Below are 27,897 nucleotides of genomic sequence, written 5' to 3' on the forward strand. Positions count from 1 at the left end.
TTCCTGTTTTTCTTTTGCTCCCTTAGAGAATTCTAGCTTACAATCTAAGTTGGTATCTCCTGGAATCACTGGTAATGCCATGGCTGGGATTATGTCAGTTCAAAAAAAAAGTCTTTAAAAACATACCTACTATGATCAGATTTTGAACTAAATCCTGGGTAAGAAATAAATCTGATTTTCTCCTTTACTGACGTAATTTATGGTAGGAAAATAATAGTTACTATTTATTGAGTACAAGGAGTTTCTTCTTCTGAAAGCTTTTTGCTTGTGTTTGTTCGGAAAATGTTTCTTTTTCTGAAACCATTTATTGAGCATTTAGCACAAACCGGGCACTGGGCTGAATATGTATTATCTTGTTTAATCCTCAACTGAACACTCTGGTGAGGGCATTATCCCCAGCTTACAAAGATGAGACCCAAAGAGTTAAGTAACTTGCCTGAGGTTACTCAGCTAATAAAATGGGGAACAACTGGGATTTGAACCCCAGCATGACTTTCTTTAAAACCCTTCCTCTTAAATTATGCAGTAAGCTTTTGTTCTTTCTGATCCACCATGTGTTCAGAAGAAAGGTTCCCTTGGTTTCTGGGTCTAGGAGTGTATACACACAAAATCCAGGAAAAAGAAAGCAGAGAGACTATAATTACAATATTAATAGCTAATATGTATTGAGTTTTATGCTTTAAAAATAAATTTACTGACTCATGTTTTTTTGTTTGTTTGTTTGTTTTTGCGGTACGCGGGCCTCTCACTGTTGTGGGCTCTCCCGTTGCGGAGCACAGGCTCCGGACGCGCAGGCTCAGCGGCCATGGCTCACGGGCCCAGCCGCTCCGCAGTATGCGGGATCTTCCTGGACTGGGGCGCGAACCCGCGTCCCCTGCATCGGCAGGCGGACTCTCAACCACTGCGCCACCAGGGAAGCCCCGACTCATGTTTTATACATACTAATTTATTTAGTTCCTACGTTATTATTATTATCCTCATTTTACAGATGAGGAAGAATGAGGCAGAGAAAGAAGACTTCCCGGCATCACATAACCAACAAATACCTGAGGTGGGGACCATCCCAGACAGTTTCTCCCATAGCCACAACCGTGAGCCTCCACCTGTTCTGATGAGGATGTTCTAGGACAGAGTTGGATTCGGGTGATGTGTGTACTGCTTAAGAAGCTCATAACACTTACTTTCAAGGAAAATAATAATTCGGGCAGAGACTCTTTTAAAAACACCTAGATGAGACTGTGGAATCTCCTATGAGAAAGAATATCTTTACAGAAAGCATACTTGGCCAGCCTGCCTGTCATGACTGGGGAACACACCTGTGCAGGTGAAGAGAGATTATACAGAAAAACAAACACAACAAACAATGGACAACCCAGAAGGTCTTAATATTATTTCCAAAACAGTGGTCTAGGATTTGCAAATGAAGGAACAGGAGCAAGGTACAAGGGTAGAGAGAACTGCAAAGACCAGGAACAATCCAACTTACTTCCTGACTTTATTCTCCGCACTTCCCATCACGTAGTAGCCCGGTTTGCATTTGTATCTGCAGATGGAGCCCACATCATGGTTGCCCTGGAGGCAGTGAGGCAGGAGCAAGTTGGCGTTCGGGATAACAGGGGGAACATCACACTCCAACTTGCAGTAGGCTTCAGGGAGAGACCAGAGCCCATCTTCAAGACAGGTCAGCCACGGGCTCAGTCCTGACTCCAAGAAAGAGAAGCACAAGATGCTCAGAACAGAGAGTCCAGAAATAAAATACTAGCAGAGAGAGCGAAGACCTGTCAACGTACCGTCATTCTTGGAAAGTCACGTTACTCTTTGTGGAGCAGCTTCTCTAAAACCTCAGGTCAAATGTTTATCCTATATCTTTGTGCCCACAGAGCGTCTACTGTGCTCTCTTATACAGCACAGAGGTCAGAAAGCTCTTTCATGACCTGAATGAAAGGAGAGCTACCAACCAAATCATTACCTCACTTCCTCACTATAAATAATAAAAATAGAGTAGTGATAGTATTGTGGAAAGCATTATAATAATACTAGATGACACTTTTATTGCGCTCATTATATGCCAGGCACCGCTCTAAGCATTTCACATGTATTCACTTGTGTAAACCTCAAACAACCCTATGAAACAGATACCATCATTATCCCCTGTTTTGCAGCTGAGGAAATTGAGTTTAGGTAACTTGCCCAAGCTAGTAAGAACAGAGGCAGGGTTTGTACTCAGGCAGTTTGGATGCAAAGTTCTGCACTTCAACACCATACCGTATGCCTCAACGTCATTCATGGTTTCTCCAAGTGCAATCCATGGACACCCCACAGTAGCATCACCAACCCACCTCAGACCTACTAAATCAGAATCTGTCAGCATGAGGCTCAGGAGGTTGCATTTGTAACAAGCCTGCTCAAACACTGTTAGGCGCACCTAAGTCCAGGAGGTAAAGAGCAAGATGTGGGGTCTTCATCTCTTCCTAGCAGTACAGCTCATGTAACTATGCTCTCATTTCTAAAACAGAATGAAAAGCACCTAACTCATAGGATGGTTGTAAATATTAAATTTAAAAATGTGAATGATAAAGGGTATCTGGATTATTAATATTATTAGAAAACTGTTAGTTGGCTTGACTCCAGAGGACATAAAGTCAAATAAAAATGGGAAAGTCTAAGCATCTTTCATTAATGAGATCTTGAGTCAGGGCATTCTGGGACAAGGAATGGTATTGCCCTTTGGGACTTTGCTTGTGTTATCAGAAGAAGGTGATACAGCAGAGCCAAATGGGAAGGGCACTGGGGTGAAGAAAAGATCCCCAAAGTACCCCCGAAGAGAGAGAACCTGAAGAGAACTTGCATACAGCTCCTGGTTGGCCAGACAATACCTTGAAGCTTGGCTGGTGGGACACAGGAGATGGAGCAGCGTTTCAGAAAGTTTGTTCCCTCTGAGCAGGAGAAGTTTGCATAGTTCACCAAAGACTGGTCGGGGACACCACAGTCAAGGGGCATGCAGCTCACAGCCCGGTCCCAGTGCCCAGAGGAACATGTGAGCAGAATTTCCTTCTAGAAACAGAAAATTTTCTGCTGTCAAGGTGACATAAAAAGGCTTATCAAAACAGTTTCCAGGCTTTGAAAGAGTCCTGATGATTATTTGTGCAAACGTTCACAACAGGCAAAATTAGTTTGTCTTTCTCCCTCTTTATGCCTTATTGTCTTAGTGCACTATCTCACACTACCCAGGTATGTTGCTAATGAAAGACAAATGTTAGTGTAAGGGAACCTTTAAATGAAGACTCTCCTAAAGGCCAACTCTTGGCTATCCTCCATGTGCTTCTCCAGATCACTCTCTACCCTTCTCCACCTTGCCCTGGGATGCTGGCTCCTGTAGATTTCATGCCTCTGACTTGTGTTTGGTTTAGCACCCAGGGCAACAGTGGCAGGAGACTGGAGAGGGAGAGAGGCAAGGGAGGTCAGGGTGCTGATCCTTGCTACTCCCTCCCTAGGGCTTGCTGTAGGTTGGCTGCACCCTTTGGCAGCGATCTCCACACACCTCCTGCACTCTCTTCCCAGGGGTTCTGCTAACTGCTCTCTATAGTCAACTCTTCAGGCCTACAGGAGATATCACCCCTTCACCCTGGGATTCTGCACCATCTCCTTGTAATTTCCTATATTCTGCCCCCACCTTTAGAAGTGGTCCCTTTACTGAAGTCCCTCAAATTGCCCACCTTTGAGTGTGTCATCTGTTTCCTGCTGGGACCTTTACAGATAATGCTACTAAACATAATTGTTTCTTCTGAGAATGGTGCCTAGGCTTTAAGAACCGCTGAGACTTAATGCATATGAGGCATCTTCCAAACTTTGTAGTTAAGTTTGAGAGATTCCAGCTGTTTCCCTCGGCCTGCGGTTTCTGTAGGGGAGCCCTAGAATTCATCACCATGAAATAAATGAGGAGACATTATTTGAACACCTAGAAGGGCCAGATTCCTTACTAGGTTTGGATAAACAAGACCCTCAAGGAGCTAATAATCTACCAGCAGAGCAAATCATAGGTTGGAGCAATGTATCAGAAAACAATTGAAGGGGGAAAAAGGGAAAGAAGGAGAAAGAGAGAGAGAGGAAGGGAGGAAAGAAAGTAAAAAAGGAAAATTCAGGAGATATATTTTTGTTATATCCTACTTCCACCTGTAATGATTTAAGAGAATATAATACAAAGACTGCAAATGATAAAATGAAAGAAGGAGAAAACGTGGACCAAGGAGAAAGAAAATTTAAATTGCTGTTAAAAAAAAATACAGCGATATAATATATGCATGCTTGTTTTGTGGTGGTGAGATAGCACTACAGGGGCTGGAGGAGGGACTGCCCATACTTGGGTAGGAGGGAGAGGGTTTGCGGGGAGGTGCACAGGGTAGGTAACTCAGGAACTGGCCTTTGAAAGATGAGCGAGACTTCCCAGCAGCAGAGGGGAAGCAGGCAGAAGAAAGTATTCAGAGTGAGGGGAACAGGATGAGCAGGCACTCAGAGATCTGGATGCTCATGGCTTGTTTGGGAAAAAGCACAGCCATCATTCTAGCCAATGGGTTACCAAAAGTCAAAGGGAGAGTGGGGAGATTCTGCGGCTCAGCCAGCCATCCCACCAGGAGACCACAGTGGCACCGAAGCCAAAGGTGAAATGACTGGTGAAAGCACCTGTCACCCCTGACACCCACTCTTGGCTGGCTGCTCCTCCCTGCTTTCCAGTGGTTCCCTGTTGCCTGCCAGAAGAGCCCAATTCAAAGCCAGACACATTTTTCTGTTTAGTTTAAGTTCTTGTGTCAACAAAAAGCAAACATCCCCGCTGTCTTGTGATCAGGAGCCGGGATCGTACAATCTGTTTAGTGGGGCCAGCCTTGGGTGACAGGAGTGGTCAGCTGGAAAGCTGTGCTTGCTGACTCCACCATTTGGTTGGCAAAAGGTGAGCTCCCACCTTCCTTCTCCCAACTCTGTCCCTGCCACACTGATCACAGCCTGGAAGACTGGCTTGAACCACAATGATCACTTCAAGAATGTCTCTCAAACTCTACATATATTGCCTGGTTTTTCTCCTGGCTTCATTAGGTATTAACCATTTTGTCTTGAACTTGTTCCTAATTTTAATGAATTGCAAACACCATCTTTTCTTCTCTCCCCTTCTTTACCTATATCGCAAAAATGTATTTAGTTCCTACATTGTTTTTGTTCTTTTTCCTTCTTTCCATCTCTTTTCTAGTGTGAGTTAAGCTGAGTTAAGGGCAGGTGATAAGAGTTCTGCCCTTCTCACCAAAGCATCATAGACCAAGGAGTTGGTGCTTCAAGGTATGTTAAACCTGTCTCTCTCTATGCAGAACCTAAACCACCTGAAACCAAAGATTGTGTCTTTAAATCCTGACCATGTCTAAGCAAGTGAAATTCTTCCACAGATCTACAACCTGCTAAGCAGTCAACTGGTACAAGATGAAAACAATTCCAATCTTCCAAACCATTGATACCTGACTAACCAATCGTGATTCCACTCTTCCCTCATCATACCTCATCTTTCTCATCTTCTTCTCAAGCATCATTACCTTTTTGCCTAATGCATCCTGTCTCTATCTCATATTGTGCTCATGTTTTCTAATGGTTGATTTCAATTTTCAAGTTCCTCTGTAGAGTACTGAAAGCTCTCTAAAGGAAAAATGGAAAATAAAATTCTTAGTTGAGAATACATTATCACGCTCATCATAATGGCAGCTTTGCAGAGAGCTAGGTGCCTATCATTTTGCTAGAAGCTGGTAAATTATGTCTAGTCAGTCATCAAAATAACCCAGTGACATAAATCCTTCTGATTTCATTATTTTACAAGCGTGGAAACAAACCTAAAGTGGTTAGTTTCTTTTGTGTGTTTGTCTTTACCTAAATTACATACCTACTAAACAGTGGAGTCAAAATTTCATTCCAGCTCTGTCTCTCAAACTACACTCTTCATTAACATATTCTACTACCTTCAGATCACCTTGAAATCTTCAAGTGGTGCATGGTAGCTTGTAGAAATTTGGAAAATTCAGTTAAAGCTAGAATCATGATATAATCCCCACCTCAGTAACAGAAGGAAGAAAATCAGACTCTTTCCTCCAGTCTTCTTGTAAGGAGGACTGGTGGGGGCAGGGAAGGGGGCTGGTGCGTGGCAGTCAGACAATGAACCACAAACAACCTGACTGCAAACTATTTTGCCTGCAAATTGTGGACAGGTCTAAACTGCAGCATTCCCATTTTGAAGCCAAAAGTGGGGGTCATAATTTCTGATAGGAAGATAAAAAAGCAAGGGAGAAGGATGGAACAAGTGTTCCTGCCTACTGCCCACCTGGAGAGAAACTGACACCCTAGCTAATGGAAACTGTACCTGTTCTTATATATACCTTGCATTTCTATAAAGCCATGCTTCTCCTTGCTTGTTAGATTCCTCATTTTTCCTTTCAGACGATTTAGAAACACGTGCCTTTCCCCATCCAGCCAGGGGGAGGAACATGCCTACTGTCCCTCCCCAGGGACTTGGTCCTGATGACCACGGGTTTCCAACTCACCTGCATGGGCCTGAGGTACTGCCCACTGCTGGCCTGAAGGTCAAACCCCCTTTGACAGGTGATAGAGCACTTCATGTGACCTGGGCCACCAGAGGTACAGTTCACCACATCCGCGTGATCAAGCAGCAATGGCACACAGCTGCCCTGCTCCCCACAGGGCCGATGGGCACAGCTGGAGATGACAGAAACAGAAGTATCTTAAACGGACTCAGAACTGATAGGCAGCAGCAAAGGCTTTGCATCTCCCTCTGGGAAGTGCCTCTAAACCAAAGAGAACATTGTTTCTCCAAAGCCTATATTAAATTCATTACTTCCTTCTATGTGACCTGGAACCACACAACATAAAATGAACAAGAACAATATCATCTACGAAGTGATTATGAACTGGCTTTCTATGGCTCTTGCAGGAGGACAAAATGATGGTGGAACAGGTGGGGAGCATGTCTCAAGAGCTCTGGATGACATCAGAAATGAAAAGATCAGAGGATAATCCTTGAAATATTTCATAACCAGTACTCTGGGCCCCAAACAATCAGAACAGACATAGGACAAAGGTCAGGAGTGAATCCTGGAGGCCCCTGGTTGTGTCAGGCATTAAACTTTCTGTTGTTCGATCACAGGTTTGTCGCAGGGGACCCTGTAGGAAGGGCCTGGTTGTTTGAGATGGCAGAAAAAGCAACATTTATTTACTGATTGTCATGGAAATATTTTTGACAACTGGCATACACCATTGAATATCAGCACCGGCTAATCAGAAATTGAGCCCATGGCAGAAAGAAGAAACGCACACATATCAGATCCCTGCCACATGCCTGACGTTGTTCTACATGCTTCCAGGACATTATCTCAGCAGCGGAGAACTGCTGTCCAGATCTCAAGGGCTAGTCAACTGGGAACAGGAGGGATAGGTAACTCCCCAGGGTTTGGGGAGGCTCTGCTGGGACCATAACAGCAGCAACGATGCAATCTCTAGAGATGGACCTAGAGATTGTCATACTGAGTGATGTAAGTCAGACAGAGAAAGACAAATATCATATGATATCGCTTATATGTGGAATCTAAAAAAAGAGTACAAATGAACTTACCTACAAAACAGAAACCAAGTTACAGATGTAGAAAACAAATTAATGGTTACCAGTGGGTAAGGTGGGGGAGGGATAAATTGGGAGATTGGGATTGACATATACACACCACTATATATAAAACAGATAACTAGCAAGGACCTACTGTATAGCAAAGGGAACTCTACTCAGTGCTCTGTAATGGACTATATGGGAAAAGAATCTAAAAAAGAGTGGAGATATATATATATATATATATATATATGTATAACTGATTCACTTTGCAGTACACCTGAAACCAACACAACATTGTAAATCAACTATACAAAAAAAAGAGGGGGGGGCATGCAACAGAGCCGAAAGAGGGTTACCCTCTTATCAAGGCAGAACAACAGAGATTAAAATTTAGAGCAACTGCCCCCAGGCTGTGTGAATTTGAATCCTGGATTCACCATTTACTACTACCTGTATGATTTGGTTACTTATTCCCCGGTATTTCAGCTCCTTCCCCCATGAGATGGGGATAATAATGATGCATATCCCACAGGGTTGTTATTGTTCCTGGGTTAATTCTCTCTACTGCTCCACTGCAAATGGCCCAAGTCCCACCTTCAGTGGCCTGTTTTTTATGAACCAGCCACATGTTTTAATTTTCCCACTTCTGTACTTTTGCTCAATTTGTTGTGTTTTCTAAAAGGCTTTCCTTCTCCAAGAAGCCCCTCCAGATATCTTCCTCCCTCGAACCTCTCAGGGAAATTTAAAAAATAACTCTTCTAACGCTTCTTTTACTCTATCTTTTAGTATAGTCATGTATGCATTTGATTGTTCAGTTAATTAACTTATCCACCCTTTGATCCACAAGGCAATTAGTATCTGTCTCTTAAATGCTGTTGAATCTCCCAACTAGATTATGATACTCTTGAAGACAAACACTGACTCCTACCCACTTTTGTATTCACCATACACCTCATTGTAGGAGTTACAGTAAGTGTCTGCTGAATTAAATTTGTTCATATCATAGACATCAAAGTAAGTCAATGGCTATCAAAATGGTAAATTTGTTAAATTTTATAGTGATAGGTGGGGATATGAAATACAAAAATATCATTATCAGACGACAGAGGATGGGAGGGAGACGCAAGAGGGAGGAGATACGGGGATATATGTATATGCATAGCTGATTCACTTTGTTATAAAGCAGAAACTAACACACCATTGTAAAGCAATTATACTACAATAAAGACGTTAAAAAAGAAAAAAAAATGATCCAACCATCTTGCCCTACTTATTCATTCATTCATTCATAAACAGTTACTGAGCACTTAGCATTGGCAAGGCATCGGTCTCAGTACTGGGGATAAAATAAATATGTCCTTAAAGAACTCATAGTCTAGTGGTGTAGAACAAGAAGATATTTTCTGATATTTTCTTGCTCATGATGTTTTTGCCAGTGGTACTAAATATTAGTTAAAATGGCTTCTGTGAGTCTCGTCATCATTAATTTGTTCTATTTGCCCTTGAATTGTGTTAGCAGCCAACGACCTTATCAAGGAGCTGGGCAACAATATAAGAAAGTGGAAAATAGGGGCTTCCCTGGTGGCGCAGTGGTTAAGAATCCGCCTTCCAATGCAGGGGACACGGGTTTGATCCCTGGTCCAGGAAGATCCCACATGCCAAAGAGCAACTAAGCCGCGTGTGCCACAACTACTGAGCCTGCGCTCTAGAGCCTGCGAGCCACAACTACTGAAGCCCGCACGCCTAGAGCCTGTGCTCTGCAACAAAAGAAGCCACTGCAACGAGAAGCCTGCGCACCACAGCGAAGAGTAGCCCCCGCTTGCGGCAAACAGAGAAAGCCCGCGCGCAGCAACGAAGACCCAGCGCAGCCAAAAATAAGTAAATAAATAAATAAAAAAGTGGAAAATAAAATGTCATTGAATTGAACATACTGCCTTGAAATAATTGAGAATTGCTTTAAAAAGCACTAGTCCAAAAAGTATGGATTTGATTCAAATATGCTAAAGTTGCTGCCCCTGATCTTGTACCCATGGGGTTTAAGTTACACGTCAGGGATTTAAGTTATATGTCAGTGACATTCTCATTTCTTTTACCTATGCTTATTAGGTATAGGATGGAGGAATTGGAGTTGAGTGGTATGAAGGAAACTTTTTTACTCCTTTAAGCTCTGATTATTCTCTGTGAAGGTGTAGTATTCCCTCAGAATCACTCCGGGAGCCTGATGAAGGGAGGAATACATGAATTGCGGGGGGATGACTGTTAATTGTCAGCATGGATTCTCCAAATCCAATGCTGCTAATTAGGTATGCAATACAGGAAATAAACCTTTGTCTCCGAGTCTTTATTCAGCCTAGCTGGATAAGGAATCTGAAACCTGACGGTCCTTCATGGAATGAGATCAGAACACCTCATTAGTGATGCTAAAGAACTTCAAGTTCCACAGATACTACATGCCCTTGATGTACACAAAACGTAATATTTCTTCAGCGTGTTAAGCAGAGAAGACTGGAAAACAGAGAGTCATTAACAGTTCTGGTTCATGTCAGCTCACTGCCAAGAAATTAATGTGAAATAATAGCACGTGCTATTTTCCAGTGACTCCGTCCAATTCATCCATGTCATCACTGAGGACAAATACGTGCTGAGATAAGACACAAAACAAATACTCTGAATGAGCCTCCTTCCATCAAGATGGTGTTCCATTAACTACTGTTGCTATGACTACCAGTATTAAAAGTCCATCCAGCCTTGGCAGCAAGGGAGGAAGAATGAGACAGGGGATGATAGAAAAGAGGGAAAGTGGCATGAAATAAGACCAAGACAAAAAAAAAGCATCAAACCCAGACCTGTTTATGAAGTGAGAAATGGTTTTAGGGCAGCTGCTGCAAATTCTTTCACTAGCTTATATTTCCATTTGCTTCCTTTTTAAGGAATTTGTTTTATGAGAGTGGTGTTTGTCAGGTCGTTAGCTTCTGATGGCATCTGGTATCAATTGCAGACTTCTCTCCTTTGCACCCCAACCCCAAACCCCTTTTTGTGTTTCTCTTCCACTACAAATACTGCTTCCCTGAGTGAAGTTTCTGTGTTCTCCGTTTTCCCATGCTCCTGATACATTCTTCTTTCTGGCTACTGTTACTTTAAGCCCCAATATCATAATGATAATGCTGACAGTAAACATAATTAGTCTTAAAACTCTTCAAAAGCTTTCTTCTGAGGGTCTTTGGACAAATGTTAATGAAAGTGGCAGCAGTGAAGGCTTACAATGTCCCAGAGAGATGGGCAGTTAGGTATTTATCTTGGTTTGACACACAAGGAAACTAAAGCTGTTTGAAGACTGGCTGGAGGCTGCACAGTGAGTTAGAGGAAAATCCTCAGGCTGGGTCTCAGAGTCCTCACTCTCTGGGCCAGCCTAGACCACCAGGCCGTCTCCCTGGCGATGAGGTGGATCTCCTGTTGCTTTCTTCTCCATTCAGGAGCTAGCATCATTGGCCAGGATGAGCCAAGAAGCTCCTCAGCAGGGTAGTCAGGGGGGAAAGAGTAGAATATTAAATGGTTGGTCTCAGTTTTGAGCTGAGAGAAAATCAAAATTGGCAATTTTTGTCCAGCTGCCATTGTCTGCATGATGCCCTGCTAAGCGTGTTTCTTCCTTTGGCAACCACTTCTCACCCTTCCACCCATCTTTTTCCAGACCTTTCCCCACACCCCATCACAATGTGTTCTCGGGTAAGGATATGATGCAGCCAGTCAGATGTGATTCACAGGTATTTCCATTTTAACAGGAGACAAAAGTTTGAAGGCAAAGGAATGAGTTTTTCATGATAGAATCTTAAGTCAGTAGGCCCTTAGAGGTCACATTATGTAGATGGTCACCTTACCCATCATTCTAGCTTTGCTCTTTGTGTCTCCACTTCCCCAATAAGCCTCTACTCTCTCCCTTCTTGTCCTCACTTCCGGAAGCCATCATGTTTGAGGATTTTAAAAAATGCTTTCAATAGAGAAATCCCTTTTCAAAATGTATGTTATCCCTGGGCTATCTTCTTGCATATAACCTGCTTGGGGACACCCAGGCACACTAGTAGCACCGTCCTACCAAAATGATGTGTGTGCTTCCTTTTCGTTTGGGCCTCTGCGTGATGCCTTGGGAAACCTCTGTTGGCAGAGTTCCATAAAAGAATGGCCCTCATCTGCCACAAGGCAGACTTTGTCAACCACAGTTGTATATTTAACTCAGAGGCAGCATTTAAAAAATAAAGATACCCAGGCTCTGTCCCCTGGAGATTTTGATTCTGTAGGTTTGTGGTGGGATCCTCACAGCTGTGATTTTATTTTAAGTTTCAAAGCTTTTCAGGCTCACCAGGAGTGAAACCTGGCACCATAAAGATCTGGGTATGTGTAACCTGAAAGATATGTCAACAAATTCCATAGGCCAAGACTATAAAATAACAAATGCTGATTCCAGAAGGAGAAACTCGTTCCACTGTTTCATCATTATGCTTTAATGTTTTCAGCACAAATTATCACGTGGGAGTCATAAGACAGATCAAAAGTATAAAACATTTCCCCCATTCTGAAGAATCTTTCAATACGGCTGAAGAGAGAAAATAATTAAATCATGTGGTACCGATTATAAATCCATGGCTGTTCCAGAGAAAGTTTTATCATTGGATATGATTTGACCTCAATAAATTAATAGGATTTGGAAAGGCAAAAGAGATATGCCAGAAAGATACCTCCAATGCTTTCCAGACAGAACACAGAGCAAAGTAGCACTCTAAAAACCTAGACAAAATCACCATTTCCTCTCCCTGCCACTGAGGACTGAAGAAAATTCAGTGGGGGCGGGGCTTTTAAATTCTGACTAACAAATTTAAAGAACCTATATGGAAAAGAGGCAACATCGATATTTGATGATAGACTTAGAGGCAAGCCCCCCAAATCTTCCCCTACCTTCCAGGGATTGGTGAGGAACAGAGTAAGACTAACCTCAGAAAGCAGACATCATTCTCAGCGGACACAGCAGACAGACTCACTAACAAACCTACAATGAGCTGTGCCCCAGGGCATGCCAAATCAGGCACATTTTAAAATTTTCCATTGCTTGAGGCCACTAGAGTGAAGCTGGCTTCACTTCCAGCCAAGGTCCACATTTGGGAAGCTGGGCAGCTCCTAAGGAATGGGTGAAGTCCTGGCTGTTCTGTCCACAGCTTCCTCACAGCTTTGGTGTAAGGTTCCCCTGAGGGTCTGTGCCATCCTGGAGGAGTTTCAGAAGGCTGTGACACTATTCCACTATTCAGAATCAATAGTGAAACCTCATTCCTCCCATGTAAGAACTGATGCGAGTTATGCGCTAAAGATCCCATTTCTTGCATGTGACAGATGGAGGGTGGGGAAGACCTTTAAAAATGATCTTAGAGGAACCACAGTTTGTTAAAACTAAAATGGACCTTAAAGATAATTCAACCCTAACTCCTCATTTTAGAGATGAGGAAATTGAGCCCAAAAGAAATTATGGGATATTCCACAACTTCCTACCACGCTCAGACTACAATATAATAACAAAGAAACATTTAATTAAGCTTTAGATTAAACTCAAAATCAGGTTGACATCAGCTCAAGAACTTTTCTAAAGTCAACGTCCCACCCTCCCTCAGGCATCCAACTTGATATCTGGAATCTAGATTAGTTTAGGAGAAACTTTCTGGCACCTGTGTCATACTTTTTGAGAAATAGCATGGTGTGATGGAGAAAGTAGTAGATCAAGGCCGATGTGACTTGGGCTCAGGTCTTGGCTTGTCCCTGCTTAAATCTATGACATTGGGTAAGTCTCTTAACCACTCTGGCCTTTTGTCTGCAAATCTGTAAAATGATGGGGTTAAACTAGGTTCTCTCAAGGGTCCCTTCCAGCTTTAACATGGTATTTAACTTTCTAGATGAGGTGATGGTGCTCCTGGGGTGGGAGTACAGAAAACCCATGAATGGGCAGGATGTGGTAGAGAACCCAAAAAAAGAGTTGCTCACAATCTTTCTTTCCTAGTGTAAGTTTTTGCTTAATGTCACAACATTTAAGTTGTTTAGTTAAACAAAATATTGCAATTCATTTATCCAAGAAGTGCCACCATTGACCAAATAGCAATCCCAGTGGTTTCTGTAGAAACAACTCTTTGAAGGTTACATAGTGAAAGAGGATCAGATTTCTCTCCATTCCTCCACTTTGTTTTACCAATTCTTATTGAAATAAGAGGGTATGGGCTAAGAAGAAATGTATGCTCTGGGTTTGGCAGCAGACGGAAATAATACGTACAGAAAGTAGAGTGGGCTGGAAGAGATGGAGTCCTCGTTAATCTTCCCACCACCAACAGCAAAACCAAATAATAATAATAATAATATCCATCCTCAGAGAGCTTTGCCGTTTCTCCAAACAAATACAAAAACATATGGCCACCATTCTGGCTCCCCATTCTACTTCCTCCTCACTACTGGCTCCATCTTTGCTTTGTAGGGCAAGAACCAGATTAAATGTCAAGTACATTTCCATCAGCCTTCTTGGGCAGAACGAAGCTGGTACTTTGAGGGGTTTTACTGAAAGGTCATACTGACCAAGAAGGGAAAATTAATTCAAATTCTTCTCCTCTGAAGAGTCTCATCTGATAGAAACAGAGGAATCTCAGTAATAATTCTGATTTTTCCATCACGTGACAAAGAAATGAAGTACTGCACTAAGGAGACTTCTCCTTCCTTCCTGTATCCTGGGAAAGTGGGGGTTTTCTCTGCCCCTCTATTGAAGTCTTTGCCCCTAAGTTGGCCCCTGAAAACATCTCTGTCAGGAGATGTCCATCTCTTCCTCGAATGTGACCTATTCATAAGTTCAGGACTGGGCTCTGGTGGCCCCAGGACTAGTAATTTGCTTCACTCATTTCTATTTCAGGGCATGGTTTTTTACCATGCCTGACTGTAACACTAGAAGTCCCATCCAAATGCCCCCTCTTCCTCTAAAGAAAAACAGATTTACATCACACAGCCAAAAGCACTCCCTTTCAAAATCCCTGTCTCACCAAGTTTCAGAACTGACGATTTTAATGTAGATTATAAAATATGTGGAACACCAAAGGAAGAGTCAAAACAATTTCTGGCTCACCGGCAGAGAATGTGTGCCCTAGCACAGCACCAAGGAAACATAATCACTCATCAGAAACAACAACAATAAAAACAAATATTATGTCTATATAGAATATATATAATAAACTTTTTTTCCAGTTTGCGAAGGCAGTAACCATTTCCACGTGAGGCATTTCCTAATGAGGAGTGATCACTGGAGCCCCCAAATGACTGCACTGCTGACTCCCCCTACCCACCCCACTATTCTTCCCGGGGCACCAATTAAACTATTAATTCAGGAGTGACACTTCCCTAGCCATATTCATAGGCCAAGGCTGGGGAATTGTGAAACAGGTGGAGTTAAGTGAGGGAACAACATAATCCTGAGAATAAAGTTTAATGGGCATGGGGAGGTGGGGGTGGTGGTGGGATGAACTGGGAGATCGGGATTGACATGTATACACTAATATGTATAAAATAGGTAACTAATAAAAAAATATGCTTGCAAAAAAAAAAAAACAAAACAGTTTAATGGGCATGAGCTTCCATCTGTGGCATTCCTAGAACAGTACTTACAAGGCAGGAAGAAAGGGTAGCATGGCTTCTGTGTGGCTATATACAAGCTACGCATTAACTGAGGTCTTGAGGAGTCGCAAGCCAGCACCTTGAATGAGCCCCAAATTCACATATAGAAGTAGAATATAAAACACATGTTGGGCCCCTCTGGGACTCTCTCTCCCCCTTGGCTTCCTTTCCCCGTAAAGTTTCTGGACTCCCCAACAGAAGCTTCACATTGTTCCCATCATCTCGTAATTCAGGAATTTATCAGTCCTTGGTTGACATCAGATTTGGAATATTACTCTCTTCTGTCCTTTTGTTCTTCCTAGCATTCCCAAGCCTTGCAACATCAATGGCTCATTTGCTTATGGAGAAATGAAGGCCCAAAGAAGGGAAGGGACTGTCCTAAAATCGTGTGGTGAGACTGGATGATGTGGCCAAATGTGAGAGGCAGGGGTCTGGACATCGGGCTTGCTGCCATTCTAATCGCCAGGCTTCCTCTGTCTCCACAGTTATGGCTACACCGAACCATGGCCTGAGAGTCCTTGCAACCAGAACTTAGGGTCAAATCCGTCAACAGTGTCTGTCTATTTGGCAGGCTGGCAAGACGACAGAACCCTGGAAATACTGGCTTGTTTTAATTTTCTGTGCTTTCTCCACCAGCTGCCGTTAATACAGTCCATAAGCACAGGGCCAGCCCTGAGAAAAATTGGGAAGCAGGTGATATTTTAAACTCATTTCTCTTTTCAGCACCAATTGTCCCGCTTCTCATACTCCCCCAAACTTCCAGTTACCTACACTAGGTTGCATTTCAGCAGGGCTCTGGTATACTTTTGAATTGGCAAGGTCCATAAGAGAATACTTCTGGCATAAACAGCTGATAACGACTTAAGGCATTTCTATTTCTATTAAGTGGTTATTGACTATTTTAAAGAGACCGCTGGAGATTATCAGGACTTGAACAAAATAATTCCTAATTGTGGACTTTCAGACACTGTGATAAGGCGTTGGGAATTAGTGTTGTGAAGTCACTGTTTTGAAACCAGCCTTAGCGGTAGACTCCAACCACAAGTCTTCCTAAGATGTCTGTGCCTGTAGCCCTGAAATCTGAAACCTGAAAGCTGCCACCCAACTGGTTCTAAGAATGTATCCCACCATCTCAGACAAAGTAATATTTTAATAAAGGAACCATCTCAGGCAACGTAATATTTTAATAAAGGCTATTTCTAGAGTAGTCTAGCCGTGCCCCAATAAACCCCTAAATGAGACCATGTCCATGACCTTTCCATTTTTCCTCTATAACCCCATGAGAGTAAACAGTTGAAAAGACTCAAACAGCTCACTGTGCCTCCCAAAGCAGATCTGTCTTTCACCAGGCCATCCATCATCGGCCAGGAGAACCAGAATCCTCGCCAGTGGATTCTCCTCCTTCCCTCTTATTTTATGGACAAATCATTCTGGGAAAAGGAAGTTGAGCAAGAAACCTAGGGAACAATTGAGCAGCTATAATTCTTTTCTTGCTTAAGAAGCAAAAACTGATTCAATGTTAATTTGCTAAACTGCTTTGGGGAAGAAGATAATCAAATGAATAGAAATGCAATACATATTTCATTTCTATACAGCCTTTCCCAGCAGCAAGAGAGAACAGTTCCCATCATCCTGGAACATTAAAAGGAAACCCTATGCTAAATATAAAAGATGAAGAGCCAAAGGATAAATAGATGCTTTAACCTGTAGCCCCTAGCACAAGAAAGGAAGAAGCCCTTTACTTTGTGAGGCTATCAAAAGGGTGGTGATTGGAATGTTTTACATAGGACTGAGTAGGGAACAGAGAAGCCTGGCAAGGTATAGGGGCCCAATCCAGGAAGAGAAGGAAGGGAAAGTGTTGGCATTTTAAATCTGAGCTCCAAATAATTGAAGCGCGATAGGAATTGGTAAAGCAGCAGCAATGAGGGTTCCAGGGAATAATGAAGCATGAAGCAGAATGACGGATAATAGAGGTGGAATGATCCTATTACCAAGACCAGGCTCACAAACTGATTGCAGCAGGGATGGAATGCCAAGGCACTGAGCTGTGCTCTGGCTGCATGCCCCTGGACTCAGGCTCAGAGGCCTTATAATCTAGCCCCAGCTCTACCAGTAATCTATGGTGCAAGCAAGAAGAAACATTTTTACACCTGAGGAGTCCCAACATCTTCCGAATGGAAAACACAGCCACTTGCTCCCAGAAATTCTCTGGGGGTTATAAAAGTCATAGAAGTGAATTCTATGGAAAAGGTGCTTTCCTTTCTACCACATCCCTCCACTCCCCAACCAAAATCCCATGTCTGCCAAGAATTCTCCACGGGCAATGGAGGGTGACCCAGAAATCCTCTATACTTGACTTACTGATGAAGGTGCTATCTTCTTGGTCAGCAGATCCACCTTTTCAAGATTAGCTTTCTAAGGCTAAAGATACCTTTTGTGTCACAGCACAGCAATGTCATTCAAAGGGGGGATCTGAAGAGGCAAGGCAGCTGAGGGGAGCCAGCCTGAGATAGCATTAACCCTGCGTGTTACCGAAGTTTGCGTGTGACTCGCAAATGGAAAGATATGAGTTATTTGGTGGTGGCTGACTGTTGGCTTTTCTCCCTGAATTATTTATTTTTTACAGTCCCTGCTTCAGGAAACAGAATCTGAAGAACAGAGGCTCCACAGAGAAAACAAAAGTGACTAAACTAATATACATGTACATAAATTTGTAGGTCTCTGTGCATCCTGAGGCACTTCAAACCAAATCAGCTATACACTATTCTTTGACTACTCATTTTTAAAAATAAATTTATTTATTTATTTATTTTTGGCTGTGTTGGGTCTTCGTTGCTGTGCGTGGGCTTTCTCTAGTTGTGGCGAGCGGGGGCTACTCTTTGTTGCGGTGCGTGGGCTTCTCATTGTGGTGGCTTCTCTTGTTGTGGAGCATGGGCTCTAGGCGCTCGGGCTTCAGTAGTTGTGGAGCACAGGCTCGGTAGTTGTGGCGCACGGGCTTAGTTGCTCCGAGGCATATGGGATCTTCCCTGACCAGGGATCGAATCCATGTCCTCTTCATTGGCAGGCAGATTCTTAACCACTGTGCCACCAGGGAAGTCCCTACTCATTTTTAATTACCTGATTCTTTTCTTTACACAAGCATGATTAACAAAACATGGCAGGTATGTTACTTATGTCAGGCATTATGTCAAGTATAAAAGAGTTGGAGGCTGAACTCTCACTGATGTCCACAGTAACAGCCTAATAGTAAATGTTTTTAATGCATAAGATAAATTCTGCTTAAGAGCTGTTGCCTTGAATATACAATCGTACACACACAATGTGTGTGTTCATTATTTCCTCTTGATGCAGACTTTATGTGCTCATGCTCAGTTTGCTTTAACTAAAGAGGAAAATCCAGATTTATGCAGAAAAGATAAAAGGAAAGAAAGAGAAGAGAAAATCTGGGGATGACACTGCTGTTTACAAAAATATTTATATTTTACTTAAAAATAATGCCTTTCTGAATGGCACAATCATTTAAAAAGTTAAATCATTTAAAAATTTAGTTATATAATTCAATGCATATTAATCTTCTCCAAAAGATTGCCTTGTGTAAAATAAAATACATACACACACACACTTACACATATATAACCACATTTCACTAGACCCAAATTGCTAAATAAATTAACCCTCAATTGTCCTACATTATGAAAAGAGTCAGAATGCAGATCATTTAAATAATAACCACTTTTTTATTTTTAGATTTTTAAAATAATTTTATGATTTTCTAGGAAACCCAATTGATATTACTGATTGTTTTTCACTTTAATGAACACTGTAACAATTCTGGATGAGCTATTGAGAAGGTGGCTTAGGCTTAGGAAAAAGGGAAAATGAACTTGGGAATAAAATGTGGAAATGGATCAGTCATAAAATGGATGTGGTGGACCTAGATAATGTAGTATTGGGAGGACATTCTCTGGTAAAAGGCTGTTTAGATAATCCACCTACCAAGAACTGGGGAATCCCTATAAGAAAGACCTTACTCTGGGAATCATTGTTCTTCCCTCTGCTTTTTTCCTGCATGCAAATTCCTCACATGTCCCTTGTGACCCAAGCTGCCTAGTAAGTTGAAACTACATCAGTAGAGTGTGTGGCTCTATCAGGCCATGAGACACATGCAGTGAGATCCTTGTAACTCCAAGGTCTAGGCACACTAGTCCAGCCTAACATATTTTGGTGGACATTATTCCAGCCTCTTAGAATCCACAACCTTGTGTAATTCTCTCAGCTTGAGTGCAGGTGGGACCAGTGACTTACTTCTAACCAAATGAATATGGCAAAGGTGACAATGTCACTTCTGAGTACACAACCTAAGATTGAAAGTTACTCTTGCTGAGAGACTCTCTCTTTATGGATTTGAAGAAACAAATTGCCAAGTGTGAGCTGCCCCATGGAGATGGCTATGGGGTAAGGAACTGAGGACAGCATCTGTGCAACATCCAGCAGGAAACAGGCCCTCAGTCTGGCAGCATTTGGGGACCAAATGCCTACAGAGGACCCAGTTAAGCCTGGCCTAAAATCTTGAATTTCAGAAACTGTGAGAGTATAAATGTGTATTGGTTTAAGCTGCAGAAAACTAATACATACACAAACCAGGCTTTAAATTGTAGTCTTCCTTCTGGCTTAGCTGTACTTCTAATCTCCAAGAGAATGGAATATTTCTTTTCTGATTTTCTCTCCTCGAGGAATAAGATTCTTTTTGTCTGGGCTAGGACCGCAGAGGAGCTGGGGCAAATTTTCTCTTTTTCTAATGACCCCAAATCCCCTGGATTCTGCCCATAAAATTGCCCCACTAGATAATTCATTTCCTGAACTTTTCCAAAAGTCCAAAATATCCTTACAATTCCACCATTTATTACCTACTCCATCAAATATCACCAGATCACCTGCATTACTTGGAGCCCACATCTACATTTCTTGGTTTCATGGATTCCTCAAAATAAATATGCCATTTGCATAAACATATCTAAAATACAGGTGCTCTTTAATTATTCCACAGCCAGTTAAAAACTTCTTACCGCAGTCCAAATAACGTTTGAGGTAGGGTGGAAGGATTTCTTGGAGAGTAATAGACATGAGTATATTCCTTTTTAAAAATAATTATTAATTTTGTTGTTGTTGTTGAGGTATAGTTGTTTTACAATGTTGTGTTAGTTTCTACTGTACAGCGAAGTGGAGTTCCCTGTGCTATACAGCAGGTTCTTATTAGTTATCTATTTTACACATATTAGCGTATATATGTCAATCCCAATCTCCCAATTCACCCCACCCCACCCCCCCGCTTTCCCTCCTTGGTGTCCACACGTTTGTTCTCTACCTCTGTGTCACATGAGTATGTTTCTAAAACAGCTTTTCGTTCCTATAATGAAAACTTTCTTTACTAAAAACAAATTACTTTGATACTGCTCTTGGTTTTGCTAGTTTTAAATAAGGTGAATTTGTACACACTAAGTCTCAGTTTCCTCAACTGAAAAATGATTCCTGGCATATTGTAGGCACTTAATAAATATTTTTTGAATGATGAATAGTCTGCCTCTTTCTACACACACACACACACACACACACACACACACACCCCATACAGAATAATTAGTTTTACAAATCAGTCTACATTAAATTTTTCAGAAGCCTTTCTTCTATGTGAAATAAAATACGGCAATGTATATACAATGTGTACACACACACATATTCACTGTTTTAGACATAAATTTTTACACAACTCAACTCTCAATTATCCACAAAGATAAGAAGGATCAAAGCATGACTATATACAGTGAGTGAGAAAGAATGTGAGAACAAGAGAGAGAGAGAAGAAATAACTCAGGTTTCCACATGGATATTCATTTAAAAAGATTAATGTCCTATTCAATTTTATATTAGAATACTTGGCTTTGATAACCTATAGTTTAAGGTAAACCTCAGAACCCACTATAGTTTTATATTTATGAGTATCTATTACTTGTTTTCCCTCTCAATCAGAATGTGTATTTATACCGAATAAGCTAGAGATATTTATACTTTATGTTTGCCTTGGACTTAAAATAAGTTCAAAGCATTAAAAAAAGAAAATATGCATTTCCAGTTAGGTCAGTCTACTTAAAAGTTATATTGAAAATTGGTCTTAGTATTAAAGCCAGGAACTTAAAGAAAATCTTAACCTGGAACATACAAGGCAGAGAGAAGGGGTTTCTTCATGGTTACTTGACAAGATATTTTCTGCCAGTTATCAGCTTATTCCCTCTCAGTTCCAAATCTCCACCTTTATTGCCCTGCTTTGCGATACTAGAGATGGACCATGCAAATATTGCTCTTTTGCCATTTAGCACGATGTCATGTTTTCCCAGTAGGCGTAACTGGAGAGACACTGCAGGAGGAAGGGGTGTTTCTTCTTGATTCCTACGTGCTTTTTCTTCTTGATTCTGCAGCTCTTTGATGTCCAACACAGCCTCGGTCTAGTGGTGCTCACCCCCTAATGAGTTTCAGTGACACCCTGCATGTCCCAGCAGTTCTACCAGCACTGCAGCTGGCTTCCCAGCAAAGGTACCCCAGTGAATGACTTCCCACAAAGTTTCAGCAGCACCCCAATGGGTGGCTTCCCATCAAGTTTCATCAGTGCCCAGCAGGTGACCTCCCAGAAAGTTTTAGCAGCGCCCCAATGACAGCTTTCCATAAAGTCCCAATAGCACCTCAACAGACAGCTTCTTAATGAGCTTTGATCAGCACCCCAGTGGGTGGTTTCTTGATTGCCAGTCTCAGCCTATGAAACCTCAGCAAACTTCTCTGTCGCCCAGTGTGCCACTGCTCCACCCTCTCCAATGAGATCAAAATCACAGCCTTGGAGGGGGTCAGGTACTCTTCCTTGGATACTCTTCCCTCATCCCTAAAAGTAATGATCGCTCCCTTTATCTACCATTCTTCTATGTTAGGGTTCTCTTTACCATTTAGTAGTTAATCCTCTGTTACTAGTCAATAGTTATTTATATTTATCTTCCTCTATTCTAATTACTGTGTCCTGACTGACTGACTGAAACAATGGAACTGGAAATGGTAGTAGGAGATAGAGTCACAAAGATAGAATTTGGGAATCTGTTTGGTTGTGCCTTGGGGCTTGAGTACAATGCTGAGCTACTTGTCAATGGGAAATGGGATGCTAATAATCAATGACACGCAGTGGGACCACAATTACCAATTACCAAGCTATCATCTTTGGCTATTGTTGTGAAGAGCCAACTGGGAACCCAAACTCCTGCTGTACTTGACCACAGGTGTCCTGCACACCACTGCTGAGCCCATCACAGCAGCCAGAGAGAAGAAAGTACATCAAAACCAGGAAGAGAAGACCCTTTCTCCTACAGTGTGTTTCCAGAACCCACTGTTGACAAAAGTTAACACTGTGCCAGCCAGCAAAGGATAAATATCAATAAAATCCTGCTCTAGTACTACGAGTTAGGGTGATAAGGGTGGATTTAGAGGTGAGAAGCAATAAGTTGACTGATAACTATCACAACTTGTAGAAGGAGGATGGTAAAAATGATAAAGATGGGAAATGGTGTGGAAACTACCTGGGCTGTCGTCCCACCTGGTGTTTGAATGTACTACAAACTCTACATGGATCATTCTCAGGTAATCTCACAAGAATACTCTGAGGTAATTTCTCCCTGTTTCCCACTTAAATACCAACAATACAGAAAAATATGAAAACTCTTATCAATACCAAAAACCAAGGTGGATAGATGGACTCTGAGGATTTTTCTCCTGATTTCAAAATGTATTGGAGTTGAATTGAGAAATATCACTGGAAGCCAAAACATGCATTTCTTGTTTTGTTTTCTGAAAAAAGCAAAGCAAATAAAGAATAGAGCCATACTAAAACAAAAGAGGGAAACAGGTCACTCTTTCTTCATTCCCTGGCCCCTGTAAAGACCAGAGAGCTGGGCACTACTTCTCAGGGGTCACAGTTCTGTTCTCTATCCATCAGTCCTCATCAGTACCCTTTCTTTACTCATTTCAAGATTTCCGGTCAGGAATTATAAGGGTCTTGGTGGGGTGAGGTAGAAGCAAGTGGGGAGAAGGGAGAACCATTGGCAAAGGCCATTGAATCCTGGGAGATAACTGTCCCAAAGGTAAGAATGCTACAGAGTCCTAAAGAATACTACAGGCTTGAGGACCATGAGATAAAATTTCAGAATAAAAGCTTGGAGTAGTTTTACACAGTGAAATCCTACTGTCTTTGTAAACAGTGCAGTAAAGCAATGTGCCCTGGCCTCACTGGCAGTGAAGACAGAGAAAGGTTAAAAATAAAACAGAGGCAAACATTTATCAAACAAATACAAACAAAAGGAAAGCAGGGATGGAAATTTTAATTCCAGACAAAGCATAATACAAAGCCTTAACCTTTGAAAGGGGCAAAAGGGGTGGCAAGAGCTTTGATCCTAATAAAAATAAAACAGTCACAAGCATTTATACACCTAATTATGTAATATGAAATTATAAAAAGCCAGAACTACTTGAAATACAAGGAAGAATGGAAAGAAGCACAACTGTCTGGAAGGTTATACTGTATTCTCAACCTTTTATAGAGCAGGTAGATAGAAAAATCAATAAAAGGAAAGTACAAATGCTGAAAAGAAATGAGTGATCAGAAGTTTCAACCACTGCTATCAGCCTATGTCCTGAAAAAGGCGATAATATTCTTCATCTTCAGAAGATTCAACACTGGGGTATCTGATGGATATACCATCAGGTAGGGTCAGAGAAGTTGCAACTAATGTTTTTATTGTATTCATGTGACTGAAAAAACAGAATCCTGTTGTAGGAGAAACACATGCCCATCAGCAATTCTTGCCTGTTAGTAAATTCTTCTAGACCTGACCTTGTGAATTTCCAAAGTAGATAACATGAGCCCTGATTATCTGCAAGCTAATCCACTCATTTAGGAAAATTAACCTATTAGTGCCAGGACTGTATCTCGGACACATTCAAAATCCCACTGTATTAATCAAAAAGATGGTTCCCACTTCCCCAAGCCATCAACACAATCCTGGAATGGTTGGGGATCTGCCTGACACTCCAACTCCTGGGATACTGTGGAAGGTTATGCAGGACCTTTCCCCAAGGTGGCTAGGGCAGGAAATAGTCAGAGGGTAAGAATGAATTCAGCTCTTACTGGGCACTGGTGGCCAAAACCAAGAACACTAAAGTTGGTTTTCAGGACTAAGGCGTTCATTATCAGTAGACTAAGCCCAAAGGGTCATAAGCTGGGTAGCCATCATAGCAGAATGGGAAACAAGATGCAGAGAAAGATCAAAGTCAAATGGCCCAAGGTAAGGATCATGAATGTCACTGGAGAGCCAGACTTAGGTTTACTGGCCTTCAGCTGAGATTCTGTGGGTCAGTCAGGCTGGTTTAAGGATAAAGTGTTGTAGGAGGACAGACCATTGGTCATTAGTGGCTAAATACAAAATGGATAAAACATCTTCTACTGCCAGGCATCTGTCAGCTCTCCCTTGCCCATTTTAGTATTAATGTAATTCAGGTCATAAGGGGTAAGAAGGAGGTAGCCAGGAATCCCTCTCACTATGCCCAGAATTTGAGGGTTTCATATTATGGTCTATCTACATTTACAACTGTGATTGATACAAAGATGCTAAAAGGCTTCTACTCTTTGAGAATACACAGGGATTTAGATTTTAAATCTGTCCACAAAGAAAATATGCGGGATCTATTAGGTTCCCTGTGTATCAAAATTTACTATATTGCACTGATCTTCTGGCCAAAAAGGAAAAGCCAATTTGCATGGCTCCTGTCAGTCACATGTGGTTTGGAAATTCTCGTGCATTCCAGATACACTCTGTGTAAACTGGAGAATCATATCTTATTTCTACTGGTTTGCATGCATGCGTATAAAACTTGTTTTTCCCACAGTGCCAAATGAAAATAAGTGAAGAACTAGCAGCAGTGATCATAATTAATCAACTTCTTTGTCAAAACTTCACAGCTGTTGTTGTGAGGGGAATTCTTGTCCCTTGGGGTCTACAGAGGTTGTGACTTCCTTTTTGCTTTGCTTGTTCAGTTCTGTCCCGTGGAAGATTTAGAGATAAAATCTGTAACTGTCATTCAATGCACAGTTTCTGACACCTCTTATGCGCCAGGGCCTTTAGTAGGTACTGAGAGATACTGAGCAGAATTCCTACTGCAGGGAGCTCAGAGTGGGAAAGAACAACAAATAAATAAATAGGTATATTTATGTGATAGCTGCCTTTGTAAAGCATGGGTTGTGTACAATGTCCTATGGAAACAGGGAGGGAGTTTGCCAAAAATTCATAGACGAAGGTGAATCATGATGGTCAAGTGTGAGTTGAAGTGAAGAAGTACTGGACAGCATTCAAGAAAGTAGGAACATTGTGTGCAAAGACATGGAGCTCAACAAGAACACATGTTTCAGGGACCTGAAAGAAATTCTGTATGGCTTGAGGCCAGAGGTAGAACCAATAGAGAAAATAATTGGAAAACACATGAGACAGAGGCAATAATTCTAGTAAAAAAATGCTATTTTAATAGTCTACATTCTTACATTAATATTTGAAGACTTTTGCTCACTAAGGAGACTTAAAAGTTGCAGATGAACTAGCTAGTGTTGCAGTGTCCATTACCTGGACCCTATCCCTTCCTAGCACTTACAACAATGTCTGACACATAGTTAGTGCTTGATTAACATAAACTACTATTACCGCATGTGATAAATGGCACCTAATGACTCGTGCCTTGATGCACATCCCTCCTCTTGAGTATGGGCTGAACTAACTGACTCATTTCTAATCAATAGAATATACCAGAAGTAATGGGTTGTCAATTCCAACATTATGTTATAAAAAGACTGGCTTCCTTTCTGGGCAGACTCACATGTACTCACCCTCTCTGGTTCTCTTTATTTTTTGGATTATTAGCCGCCATGTCATAAGGACACTCAGGCACCTTATGGAGACGCCCACATGGCAAGGAACTGAGCCATGCCTATGGGAGTGTGCCCACTGCCAGCACCTGTGTGAGTGAGTTTGGATGCAGATCTCCCGAGGCTTGCCACAGCCACATGAGTGAACTCGGAAGTGAATTCTCCAGCTCCACTCGAGCCTTGAGGTTACTGCACGCTTAGCCCACAGCTGATGGCAACCTCGTAAGAGACTCTAAGCCACAGGCACCTAGCTGAGTTGCACCCAGATTCCTCTCTGACAGAAACCGTGATAAGCCACTAAATTTTGCTATAATTTGCTGCACAGCAAAAGATAACTAATATACTATATTAGTACTGTCTACACTTATTCCCTAATCAAGGTTGGGTTTCTGGGATGCCTAGGTTGGGCAAGGTGGTATCAGAGTTCCTCCTTGGTGATGGAGTGCTGCCTGCAACTCCAGCTTTTGTGACCAGGACCCCAATCGCCTGACACTTCACTCCTTGAGGGAACAAACCCTGTTGCCTACAGCGCCGCTCAACTGATTAGACCTTTCACAGAACGAGTCCAGCCCAAGTACAGCACAGATTACTGTGTTTGGCTTGCTCCTTGCCCCATCAGGGCCAACCTTGGGCATGCCAATGCTATGAAGAACAGTTCCTTACTAGCAGGAGCTGAGAGTCCAGGAAATGCTATCTAGATGACAATTAACAGATGTCCACAGAAGGCCACCTATAGCTAATGTAGTCCTGATTTCCATATGTAAATCTAATTGATTATATGACATGCCTTAGAAACTAATTGTTAAACTTGCTATATACACTGTCCAGGTGGGAACAAGTAAAAAAATATACATCGCTTAGGGAACACTAAGTTTTTGGCAGAGAATTTTTGGCAGTTTACATAACAATGTTGATGTGAAGGCAGTGGTTTTATATGTAAAAAAGATTTTGCGACCTTAAAGATGATAAATATTTACATAAACATTATTCTCAGCTAAGGAAAGAAGAGCAAAATATAAAACGCAAGTGTGCCTTCTATGAATTGTTCTTTGCTTGCTTCTTAAGTCTTTTTAGAAGTTCTTAGACCCATTTTTAGTTAGTGAACAAGCACCCACTATATATACAATAGTATGTATGAAAATGATAGCAACACATCACAACAAAAAGAAAGAAAAAAAGGAAGAAAGGGGACTTTGTACCTCTGTCCCTGATGATTTTGCCCCTCGTGATCTGGGATGCAGTTGTTGGAAGCTGAAGGACTTATGATGGAGGATGTCCTTAGAGCCACTGCTGAGATGCCCACCAGTGGGGATGAGAACTTCAGCAGCACTGAGGTGGTATGGTGGAAGAGGACGTTCGAGTGATGGGTTACATTGATAACCAGTGGGTTATGCTGGCATGACAGTTCATAGCTTCCTGAAGAGAAACAAGGAGATGAATAATATTTTAAGTCTTTCATGTAGTACCAAGTTTCCATATCTAGTATTCATTTTATCTTCTCAATAGCTGTATGATGTAAGCAAGGTCTCAAACAATATCAGAGACAGACATCAAGCTGATTCCTGGGTCTACT

The 27,897-nt window shown here is 41.8% G+C and overlaps 1 protein-coding gene across 1 annotated transcript in view; it reads right to left on the reverse strand.

Annotated features, from left to right (window-relative positions):
* Window positions 1-27,897, reverse strand: part of PAPPA2 (pappalysin 2) — a 313,770-nt gene that overhangs the window by 74,539 nt on the left and 211,334 nt on the right. Inside the window, exons 14-17 of the mRNA XM_022556566.2 lie at window positions 27,524-27,740; window positions 6,570-6,741; window positions 2,877-3,054; window positions 1,487-1,700 (exon numbers count right to left, since the gene is read on the reverse strand). Coding sequence (XP_022412274.1) covers window positions 1,487-1,700; window positions 2,877-3,054; window positions 6,570-6,741; window positions 27,524-27,740 — 781 coding nt within the window. The remainder of the gene's footprint in view (window positions 1-1,486; window positions 1,701-2,876; window positions 3,055-6,569; window positions 6,742-27,523; window positions 27,741-27,897) is intronic.

Source organism: Delphinapterus leucas, chromosome 1 (assembly GCF_059928025.1).
Source record: "Delphinapterus leucas isolate spDelLeu-1000000601 "Yukka" chromosome 1, BTC_Dleu_Yukka2, whole genome shotgun sequence".
Classification (NCBI taxonomy): domain Eukaryota; kingdom Metazoa; phylum Chordata; class Mammalia; order Artiodactyla; family Monodontidae; genus Delphinapterus; species Delphinapterus leucas.